Below are 12,446 nucleotides of genomic sequence, written 5' to 3'. Positions count from 1 at the left end.
GAGCTTGGTGGCAATTTTATGTTGATATGTAATAGGCAAATTTTACTTGTACACTGAATTGTGCTATGCTGCTTTATTGCTGTTTTGTATTTGCTGTTGTCTGGGGCTACATTATTTTTCAAGTTTTTTTTATATATTCATGGAACTAAGGCATTGCCTTTTGGTCATCCTTAATTCCCCTTGAAGTGGCAATGAGTTGAAATGGGGTCACATTGGAAAGTAATTTTTCGAAGCACTGCAGTAGTCCCTTTGCTTTGCTACATATTTACATAATCGAGTTGATGTGAACTCATGCTGTATCAAATGTACTAACTGCAACGAATGCTAAAATACTAAGGTTGCTTTGATTTTTAAAAAAAATGCATTGATCCAAGTTTTGAGGGTAATAATGGGTAAACATAGACTAAAAGTAATGGGCTGATTTCTTGAAGAGTGACAGTGTTACACAGAGCCCTTTTTTTGTGAGAGAAGGGAGCTCTGCACTTCTGAGATGAGATTCCATTCAGGCTGCCTCAGGAATGAGGACCCACATTTCATTCTGACAGTTCTTTCATAGTGCAGAACTGTTGGAGAAAGGTAAACGTGGTCCCCTTTTCACAGCAATAAGCTGTCATGTTCTGAAACTTTGACAGCTGCTAACAAACAGTAAGTAAATAAGGTACAAAAATTGCTGGAAAAGCTCAGCAGGTCTGGCAGCATCTGTGAAGGAGAAAACAGAGTTAACGTTTCTGGTCCAGTTACCCTTCCTCAGAACTCAGTTCACTTGCTATGGCAGCTTGTTCCATACATGCTCCATCTTCTGCAGGAACATGTTATGAACAATGAAGGCAAGCATGCCAAATGGCTTCTTCACCCTGTCTATATTCCACAATTTTTTTTCAGACCTTTGTCTTTGGTCATTGGTCATTCTCATTTTAGCACTTCAGATACAGTGGTATGTCAGAGGATTGAAGAACTACAAAAGTTATTCCTTGTTCAAAAAGGGTGTGAGGAGGAGCTCAGTGCTACATGCCAGTCAGTTTAACTTGGTGCAAAAGCTTTTAGAAACGACAGTTTGGACAAATTAACAATTACTTAAACAAGTATGGACTAATTAAGGACGCCAGCGTAGATGTGTTCAAGGCAAGACAGAATAATCTGTTTGCAATTTTAGTGAGGTAACAGTGTCAAAGAAGGTAATATGCTTGATTGTGGTGCACATGGCCTTCTAAGGGACATTTTAGAGATTTAAAGGCTAAAAGTACTCAAAACTGGAGAAAGTGAATTGGATAAATTATTCCTGCCAGCAACCAGTTTGAGAACTACAGAAAGCCAGTTTATAGGTGTTTGGCAAGGGTGACAATAGGTGACTTGAGAAAATGATTTGTGCAGTGAAAGGTTAGCATGTCAAATGCAACTACCTGAGCGTGTTCAAGGTAGATTCGATCCAGGTCATCAAAAAATTTTTGAGCCCTTTTTTGAAGCGAAAACTTGCAGTGCTAAAGGCAAAAGATGGAGTTGAATTGCTTTTGCAGAAAGCTGTCATTGGATGCAACTGGCTGAATGGCCTCCTGTGCTATAACCATTCTATGATGCTAGAGCAATAGCATCCAGAATAGAGAGGTTTATTAGGTGACCTAATTGAGATTTTCAATATGATGAGGGGTTTTGATACTATTCCCTTTGGTGAGTTGCTCAATAATCAGAAGTTGTGGTTTTTGAATCAATGGTTGAAGTTCAAAAAGTGAGTGACAGCTTTTAGAGTTGTTCACTTCTGGAGCAGTCTGCATGCAATGGTGATGAAACTGATCTCATAAATAATTTTGAAAAGAAGTTGGACAGTATGTATGGATGTAAAACTTCGGAACTTGCAAGTTTATGGGCCAAAAATAGGACTAAACATGATTGCTCCTCCACAGAACCAACATATATACAATGGGCTGGAGAACCACTCCTGTGCAGTACATTTATATGATTCTCTCATTCATTTTGAAAACATTTTTATTAGACATTGACATCTCTTATACTTAAGGGAGGACTTTTTATGGTTTAATACTGGCAGTCAAATTAGCAAGTCACAAAATATTCTTTGAATCAAAATTGTTTTGAAATTTCCTTTATATTTCATTTCTGATTACAACAAAATAACTTTTCTGACAATTGCATAATCATTTTTGCAGATAACACATTGATATTAACCCCCGTTTATTTTACCTGGATGTCGTTACAGGTTTCACCATTTCAAGAGAGAAAGAAAACCAAGCTCTTTATAGAAGCAATATTCAAAACTGTTGGCCATGGTAACGCTCGTCCAAACTTTCACAGACCATACTGATGATGTTAACTGTTGTGCTTTCTCTTCCACTTACCTGGCTTCCTGTTCACTGGATAGAACAATACGCCTTTATTTATTGAAGGATTTCTCAGAGCTCTCTTTCTCACCACTAAAAGGTCATAGTTATGGTGTACATTCATGTTGCTTTAGTTCCTGTGGGAAGTTTCTAGCTTCCAGTTCAACTGATGGGAACACTGTGCTGTGGAATCCCAGTTCGGGGGAAAAGTTGGCAACGTTGAAACAGCCGAGTGAAAGTCCAGTAAGGGTTTGCAAATTCTCTGATAATTCCAATTATTTGATATCTGGTGCAGCTGATGGTACTGTGGCATTATGGGATGTTCACAGGAAGAAACTTCGCAGGTTAGTTAAAGAGCTTGCAGCTTTTTCATTAATAATTGCATGCAGTTTTTTTCAACTTATATTTTGATTTAAGATTTTTGCTTATGATTTTATGTGGAATACATCTGTTTCATTTAAATCTGGGCCTCTGGAGCAATTGCAGATACGAAATTGAATTGAAGCTCTCTGTTTATGCAGTAGTATTGTTTATTGTTCAAACCTCTGCAAAACTGAATTACTGTAATTTCAACCATGAATGGCAAATAACCTGACTTTAAAATAAGTTACTGTCAATTATATGTCTGTTTGGACTGAAGATTCACCTCCAATATTGCTTTTAACTTCAAGTTCACCATTTCATCTTTGCATCCATCTGGTTACTCGTCAACACATCAGTGTAACTGTGGCTATAATATTCTCCCTCCTTGCCTTTCTCTGTTGCTCTGGGGCATTGAATATCATTGATTCTTTCTTGGTCCATTTTGTGGCACCTCCCATTTTCTGCTCCACCCAGCGTATCAAAATATATCACTTCATGACCCTGTGGTTTCTCCTTCCCTTGTTTTGAAGGTTCATAATATTTATTTTTACATTATTTCAGGCTTGGGTTCTAAAGTGGATTTGAATTTTTCAATTCTGTCTAGATGCTGACCTGTTTTGTTTTAAAGGTCAGAAAGTCATTTGAACATTGTGCTTAACACAGCATTTACAAGAAGTCATGTGATTTCAGCTAAATGACAAGCAAGTCACATGGGGAAATAATTGCTAAGGTATTTGCTGACTTGTGTTTTATGACCACCAGAGAGAGAGGAGTCAACATTATCCATGCAGGGAGAGAAGCTAGAGTAACAAAGGTGCTGTTATTAGCAGTATCCATGTAGTCATGGCTGGGTGAAGTCCCAAGGTACTTAAAAGTCAGTAAGGAGAACGTTCAAGGAGCAGAAGGCTGTGGGACTGTCGGAGAGGAAGACATCTTACAAGGTCGTTGAAGACATAATGTTAGGGAACCCATGTTGGCAAATAATGAGTTGAATTAGCAGTTTGTTTGTTTTAAGGGTCTTGAGGAGAGACATTAACTGAGTTTTGCGGAAAGGAAGTTGACTACAGGCATTCTATCTGAGCAAGAAGCTTTAATGTGGAGATAGGGATAACTCTTCACTATGGTTTGTCTGCGTGGGGGTATTTCTGGGATATAAAGGAGAAGTCTTTATTTCAGGTGTTTGTAATGAGATCATTTTAGCACTTCTCATTGACTGATAAACTTTATTTTTTTGTTAAAAGAATGTAGTCAGCCTCTTATGAATATGTTCATTGACTGAACTGCACAGTAAACAAAACAAAATCTAACTTATAGACTATCAAGCCAATTTTCATTCTGGGATCTAACGTCCAATATTACCATCAGCTGAGATCATAATACTTGCATCATCATTTATAGCGAGGCTTAAAATTCCATATTGGCTGTTTCCTCAACCATCGGCTGTTTCTCAGAAAATTTAAGCATAAAATTAGCTTCTGCATGTGTGCCTGAGACTTGACTTTACCACTCAACTACTGTCGCAAACCCATGATTGCAGCTTTGTTATTTGTCTGCTTGACATAAAGTCCTGGATAAGCTTTCAACTCTCTTGTTTATCCCTTGTCTCAAGTTCCGAATCGCAAGGACCAATACCATGCCCATTCCTGGCTGCTTGATCAAAATTAATACACAAATCTGTTCCCTAGGCACTGAATTCATGGCTCTCCCTGGCCACTGTCTGACTGTGTGCAATCTTGGTGTTATATTTGACCCTGAAGTACTTCAAACCACATCTATATAATCATTAAACCCACCTCTGCAACATTATCTGTCTCCATTCATCTGATGCTGGCATCCCCATGAATGTAATTTTCACCTCAAGACGTGACTAATCCAGCACATTTCTGGTCTGTTTCCTGTGTTCTATCCATCATAAGTGAGAGTCAACTAAAATTGTAACCTGCATCCTAACTTGCATCAAGTCCTTGTCACTCATCACCTGTATACTCACTGACTAACATTGGCTCCTGATGAACTCAATTTTAAAATTTCCACCTTCCTTTATGGTCTTGCATATCTCTACCTGTGTGATCTCTTCTAGCTCAAGACATCTGCTACTATAATTCTGTCCTCTTGAACATCCTTGATTTGAATCACTCTACCATGGCTAGTTGTTCCTTTACCACAAAGATTAATACCTCTGAATTTCCCTCCCTAAATCTCTCTCTACCCTCTCTGCTTCCCCTTCCTCCTTTATAACACTGTTTGATCAAGCTTTTGGTCATCTGTTCACATGTCTTCTTACGTTGCTTACAGTATTTCCTCAATACGTTGCAAATGAGTAGTGGCCTAAATGTTCCTGTCTCCTTTGTTACTGTACATGGCCACACAGAAACTTAACAGTTGCATGTGCTTAAATGAATAGTCTGTGCACAGCAATAAAAACATTCAAGCAGACATGGTGGGTTGCTGTCAAATTTGCTTTAGGATGCCTCTGTGAAGTGCTTTAGGATACCTTATTACATTAAAGGTACTATAGACATACTTGTTTTTGTATTAAGTCTGTGTTCTTTTACTGTTTGTGTTATCAAACAAAATAGTTCTGAAGCCTAAAAACCTCAATTTGTGTAAAATTTGGATCAGTGTGAAAATTACTATGATTACTTTTTTACATTGCATAGTTAAAAATTCATAAATCCTATGAATTTTTGACTTAGTTGTGGTGATATACTAATTTGTAGCAGTGATATCAGTATACTATTGAAATTAGAATTGTGAAGGAAAGGATGTCAAACAATGCAATTTGAATGGCAAATTAGAAAAGCAGAGAGGAATTATGACATTAAATAATAAAAATAAACTCTTCTTGAATGCATAAATGACAAAAGGGAATTTAGATAGGGTCACTTGTGGATTATGCAGAATAACGCTCTGATATTGGCGGTGGAATGGCAGAAATATTCAAAAGCTGCTTTGGTATTCTCCCTAGTAAAAGCTAAAGCAAAGCGGGTGACATCTTGTGAAAAAAATCAATAGAAAATCAAGGCATTTAAGATGTGTAGGAGGAATAGAATTGATTGATTAGACACATCTGGCATGTAATTCCAATAAGTGTTAGAGGACTGGACTGAAAGATCACAAATCTAGAGGGGGAAGAATAAATGCGGTGGAATCTTTAACAAACTTGTAATGGAAAGTCATCTAGAAACCAAAAACATAACACAGAATAGTCGTCATAAATTTCAAAAGGTCATGCTTGACCATCCTTATTGACCAGTTTGAGGAATTAAAGGTACAGTCATCGTGAGGCTGCTTTCTCATTACAGAGAGACAACAGGTGATGGTTTAATTTGGGGATCACTATACTTCAGATGAGGGGAGTGGTTGGGAAAAAGAGTCCTTCATGGTAACCTCAGCCAGTGTGAGAATTGAACCCGTTTTGGTATTACAAACCAGCCATCCAGCCAACTGAGCTAACCAATGGCCTTTTATAGAGCTAATCTCTCATTAGAGAGAGATGACTGGTGATGGTTTAACCTGAGGACCACCACTCCTCAGCTGCGGTACAGGCTGAGAAAGGAGGACCTTCAGGGTAACCTTGTTGCAGGAATTGAACCTGTGCTTGGTGTCATGCTGCCTTGTCCAGCCAAATGAGCTAACTGACCTCTGAGTTTGAGGAAGTAACAGAACAGATAAAGGTAGTATGGTGGTTGTATTAAGCATGGACTATGCAGTTGAATACCAGAGAGCGATGGTTAAATTCTTCCTTGTTTCTGGATCATCATTGCTTTGTTCCTGCAGCATTGAATGTTCCTTGCTGCTTATCAGCCCTAAATATTGTTCAGGTATTGTTCCAAATGGATACTGACTGCTTCTATATCTGAGGAGTCAAAAATAATGTTGAACATTATGCAATCATCAGCAAATCTCCCCACTCCTGATCATTTTGAGGGAAGGTCATCAGTGAAACAACTGAAGATGGACCTAGGATACTACCTTGCGGAACTCCTGCAGTGGCTCTTGATTGAAATGATTGAACTCCAACAACCAAGATCTCCCTTCTCCAGTTCCTGTTGACTCCAGTTTTCCTAGATCTCCTTGATATTGTACTCGGTCGAACGTTGCCTTGGTGTCAAGTATCATCTCTTTCACCCCATCTGTGGAATTAGGCTCCTTTGTCCATATTTGGACCAACACTAATAAGCTCAGGAGTTGATTGACCCTGACTATACCCAATTTGAGTATCGATAAACAGGTTATTGCTGAGCAAGAGGAACTTGACGGGGTTGTCGACGGTATCTTCTGTCACTTTGCTAATAAGACAGTGTCAACTATTGGGGCAATAATTGGCTGTTTTGGATCTGTCCTACTTTTTGTGACGAGGAGAGATATGGCCATTTTTTTGCATTGCTGGGTAATATCACTGTTGCAGTTCCATTAGAACAGCTTGCTAGGGAAACAGCGAATTCTGTGGTGCAAGTCTTTTAGTACTATTGCCAAAGCGTTGTCATTGACTGAAGTGTGGCATCTGTGATTTTGGAGACTTGAAGAGGCTGGGATGGATTTAGCACTTGGCAATTCTGGCTGTTGTTAGTTGCAATAGAGTCTTAGAGTCATACAAAACAGAAACAGACCCTTGGTCCAACCAGTCCGTGCCAAACATAATCTCAAACTAAAGTAGTCTCACCTGCCTGACCCTGGCCCATATCTCTCTCAACGTTTCCGATTCATGCACTTATCTAAGTGTCTTTAAATTGTCGTAACTGTGCCAGCACCCACCGCTTCCTTAGGAAGTTCATTCCACACGCGAACCACCCTCTATGTAAAGAATTTTCTCCTCACATCTTTTTAAAATCTCTCTCACCTTAAAAATATGCCCCATACTCATGATATTCCCCCATCCTACAGAAAAGACACCTACCATTAACCCTATCTATACCCCTCATGATTTTATAAACCTCTATAGATTTATAGGGAGTAGGCCTATTGGTATTATGATGGTCTAGTGGTATTATCGCTGGACTATTAATCCAGAGACCCAGGTAATATTCTGGGGACCTAAATTCAAATCTCACCTGGATTAATCTGGAATTGAGAGTCTAATGATGACCATGAAACCATTGCTGATTTTTGGAAAAACCCATCTGGTTGACTCATGTCCTTTAGGGAGGGAAATCTGCCATCCCTACCTGGTCTGGCCTACATGTGACTCCAGACCCACAATAATGTATTTGACCCTCAACTGCCCTCTGGGAAATTAGGGATGGGCAATAAATGCTGGCCATGCCAGTGATGCCCAAGTCCCACGAACGAATTTTAAAAAAAAAAAGTCACCTCTCAACCTCCTATGCTCTACTGCAAGAAGTCCCAGATTATCTAGACTTTCTTTATAACTCAAACCTTCCATACCTGGCATGCTTCAACATTATCTTTTGCACCAATGTGAGGAATTCCCCCATCAGTGAGGATGGGGATATTTGTGGAGTCTGTTCGCCTCCTGTTAGTTGCATAATTGTCCTCCACCATTCACCCTAGATGTGGCAGGATTGCAGAATTTAGACCTGATCTGTTGATTGTGGGATTGCTTAGCTCTGCCAACTGCATGCTACTACCACTATTTACAGATCAGTAGTCTTGTGTTGTAGATTCATCAGGTTGATACTTCATTTTTAGGTCTGCCTGGTACAGTTCTTGCAATGCCTTCCTGCAATCTTCATTGAATCAGGATTGGTCCTTTGGCATTATAGCACTGAATGGGGGATGTGCTGGGCCATGAGGTTCCAGAATGTGATTAAACACAATTCTCTTACTACTGATGGCCAATAGCACCTATTACATTCCCAGTTCCACATTGCTAGATCTGGACTCCCAGGGCAACTCCTTTTGATTGTATGCCAAATTCTCATTATCCATGGGGAATGATATCCTGCAGAGAATAAAAAAAAAAAGTAGATACCCCGATAGTGAAAATCCACCATCTACTGCCAAGGACTACACAATCCTATCAATGGCAGGAGATAGGATCAGGTCTGGGACTAACCACACAGGTAAGTGAATCTGCGAGTAGCATATTTGCATATAAAAGGGAGTGAGATTGTTGCACTTCAGTGGTTTTGTGTGTCTTGTGAGATACGATACACCCTGTGATGATTTTGATCATGACTGGAACGTAGTCATGGATTCACCAAATAATTTCTTATCTTGTCAGGCTGTTTCTTGCCTAGACTTGACTAATCTCCCAATTTCAGGCATAAGCCCCAGATGTTTGTTTTGAGGGCATTGCAGGGTCAACATGGCTGGCTTTGGCATCGTCATTTCTGGTGCCCAGCTCATGCCAAGTGATTCATCCAGCTTAATTCCTTTTGTAGCAGTTTGATAAAACTGGCTGGTTGGGCTATTTCAGAAGGCATTTAAGAGTCAACTGCATCTTTTGTGGATCTGAAATTACATATAGGCCAGATTAAGGATGGCACATTTCTTTGCCTAAAGAATATTAATTACAGGTAGGATTTTACAAGAATGGATAGTTGTTTCACATGCATATATTACCACTGCCCTTCTGTTCCTGTACCCCTTTTACAGTGTATCTTTTATACCATCTCTCTTTAGACAGTGATGGTGGCATAGTGTTAATGTCACTGGACTCTCAATTTAGAGGCCGAAGCTCTGGGAGCACACTACTTATGAGATTGAGAATGCCATTTACCTTTTTATCAACATTCTGAAATAGTCACAACATTTCAAAAATTTGTGCACTTCTGTCCCCCAGGCTACTCTGTTCATACCCCGATTAAAATTGTACTTTGTAGTTCATTACCTTGCTCACTCTTCCTACCAAAATATAGCACTAAACTGTAATTAAATTTCATTGTCAATGTGGCTGTCCGATTCAAGTCTCTTGAATAGCTGGAGGAATTTAAATTGAATTAATAAAATTTGGAATTGAAAGCATCTTATTGATGGTGACCATGAAACTATTATTAATTGATGTAAAAACTCATCTGGTTAACTAATGTCCTTTAGGAAAGAAAATTTGCCATCCTTACCTGGTCTGGCCTACAGGTGAGTCTGAGGCAATGGCAGCACAGTTGATTGTTAAATGTCCTTTGAAGTGGTCCACCAGCCTGACAATATAACGAATTATTTGGTGAATCTATGACTATCAATACCATCCCAGCACATATCCTATCTCACAGGACATACAAAGCCACTGGAGTGCAACAATCTCAGTTCACCATCAGATAAGAATGGGAAAGCATGCTAGCAACTTTCATGAAAGAATTATTGTGATCCCAGCTGACATTATTACCGGACAAGTCCGATCCCACCCTGAAATCTGGCTTTGTAGTATTTTTTAATTAAAGTTGTTCTTACACTGAAGCACATGCATGCAATGCTGCAGGTCTGCAATGCTACAGAAAATCAAAAGTTTATTATGCAAAATAAAATAGAATAAACCAGGCTGTGTTTTATACAAAACAATTTGAAAGAATTTGGAAGATTTGGAAGCATACAGCAAAATACAATATTCCATCTATGCAATAGTAAACCTTTACAATACTTGAACACCAGAAAGAATCCCTTCTAGATTTAACTTAGCTGTTTGTTTCAATTCCCAGTCTTGAGAATTTGATAGGCTCTTCCTTGATTGTTTACACAACTTAACTTGGACTTTCTCAACTTCGAATAACCCTTTCAGGGTTCTAACCAAATACCTGTTGGTCTGGAACTTTCAAACTAAATCCTAAAACTGAGGTAACCTACTTCTAACTGTTCTGAACCAACTATTTTTTTTCCAGGAGAACTTTTCCGTGCATCCAGCTTTTAATCAGGATGTCTGTAAACTGAAAGCGAAAAGTTTCCAAGTGTCCCCCAATCAGAACAAAATCCGTCCCTGATCCTTCTAACAGAAGCCTAATGTTCTTCAGTGTTTACTCTGTCTCTTCATAAAACTCTTAGAATGCAAAGAAATCCCCACTAGCACTTTAAGAACTATCTCTCTCATAATAGTTTTGAAAGCCCTGGTTCCAGAAATATTGGCAGGTTAATCAGTAAACCTGCTCATACACAATGACAGAAACCCACATGACTTGTTCAAAATCAAAACTCTAAAACAATTGATGTTAAAATGTATATACAAGTCATGCACCTTGCATTGTAGAATAACTACAAGAAAAATACTGTCCATTCTTCCAACCAAAATTAATCATTTCACACTACGTCTGTGCATTAGGTTTAATCTTACCTGCCCATTCCACCAAACTGTTTTTTGAAGTTCTACATCATCTGTTTTGCTGTTCACAACACTTCCAACTTTTGTATTGTTTGTGAATTTTGAAATGGCATTCTTTACACCAAGGTCAAGATCATGACTGTATTATCAAGAAGAATAAAGATCCTAACACCAAAACCTAGGGAGCTCCAATGTAAAATATCTCCACTTCAAAAAGCAACTGTTCACTACTGCTCTGCAGTTCTGTCACACAGCTAATTTCATATCCATGTTGTTATTGTCCCTTTTATTCTATGAATTCAAACATTTTTTCAAATTGCTGTCTGGAGTGCAGCAGCTTATCAAATGATTTTTTGACGTCCAAGTTCACCACATAAACAGTGTTACCCTCCTCAACCTCATCCATTAAGTCATCACTAAACATCGAATTAGGATTTGTTTAACAAATCCATGCTGGTTCTTCTAAATTAACCAATGTTTCTCCAGTAACTATTCATTTTGCCTTGAGAAATGAACTGAGAATGTGCCTTCAGGTCACTTTTACACTTGCATATATAGGCCATAATTTCAAAGTTTGCAGATGATCCCAAACTCAAATGTTGTCAACAGTCAGGAGGATAGTAATAGGGTTGTGAACGATATAATTTATCACCATTGACTATGTAGTGTTCTATATTGGTAGGCAGATAAGGCAAGGAAACACTATCTAAAGACATACAATTTTAATGGAATGGAGAAACGGAGTAACCTGGAGGTAAAATATTACAAATTTTTGAAAATCCTGAGACAAGTTAAGAATGTTGGTAGAAAGGATCCTCTGTCTTAGAAGTAGAGGCACAGTACACAAAAGCAAGAAAGTTACGGTAAAACTTTACTTAAAAATGACTGCATAAGCAGTCAGTTGGAGATGTGCAACCAATTCTGACCACAGCAGTTTAGGAAGCATGTCAATGGATTGGAATCCAGAGGAGATTCACTGAAGTAATAATGGGGTATGAAAAGCTTCTGTTGCATGATGAAAGGAGATAAAATTCTTCTTGGACATTTGGTAGAGGTGTTCAAAATTATAAACAGTTTGAAGAGTAAATAAGCAGAAACTAGGTAATTCGTGAAAAAATTGGAGGTGATATGAAACTTTCTTTTGTATATAATGAATTTTGATCTGGGATACAATGATTTTGCATGTTGGTTCAATAATTTTCAAAAGGAATTAGGTATGTACTTAGGAGAACAAAATGACTATCAGCACAGATAAATGTCGGGTGGTGTAAATTGACATGAGGACTAAGAAAGCGAGTTTGCTGTATGGGTGACATGAGTCTAAGAGGTAGATGTGGACAAGAATTTAAGATTACAGGTTCACAGGATTATGGATTAATATAATCATAAAAAATGAAATCAAAACACAAGAATTCATGCCTAAAGGAATAGGATCGAAAAGCAGAAATGTTTTAAATTTGAATAGAATTGAATTTAATTTGAGACAGTAGGAACTGCAGATGCTGGAGAATCTGAGATAACACTGTGTAGAGCTGGATGAA

At 38.4% G+C, this 12,446-nt stretch overlaps 1 protein-coding gene across 2 annotated transcripts in view; it reads left to right on the top strand.

Annotated features, from left to right (window-relative positions):
• wdsub1 (WD repeat, sterile alpha motif and U-box domain containing 1) overlaps nt 1–12,446 on the top strand; it is a 58,445-nt gene that overhangs the window by 15,086 nt on the left and 30,913 nt on the right. For both annotated transcript variants that reach the window (XM_048599559.1, XM_048599558.1), the window contains exon 2: nt 2,210–2,674. In XM_048599559.1, coding sequence (XP_048455516.1) covers nt 2,277–2,674 — 398 coding nt within the window. In that variant the 5' untranslated portion in view covers nt 2,210–2,276. The remainder of the gene's footprint in view (nt 1–2,209; nt 2,675–12,446) is intronic.

This window comes from Rhincodon typus, chromosome 7 (assembly GCF_021869965.1).
Source record: "Rhincodon typus isolate 14 chromosome 7, sRhiTyp1.1, whole genome shotgun sequence".
NCBI lineage: Eukaryota > Metazoa > Chordata > Chondrichthyes > Orectolobiformes > Rhincodontidae > Rhincodon > Rhincodon typus.
Note: the sequence above shows the minus strand (reverse complement) of the source record. Positions and strands in the feature narration are given on the sequence as shown.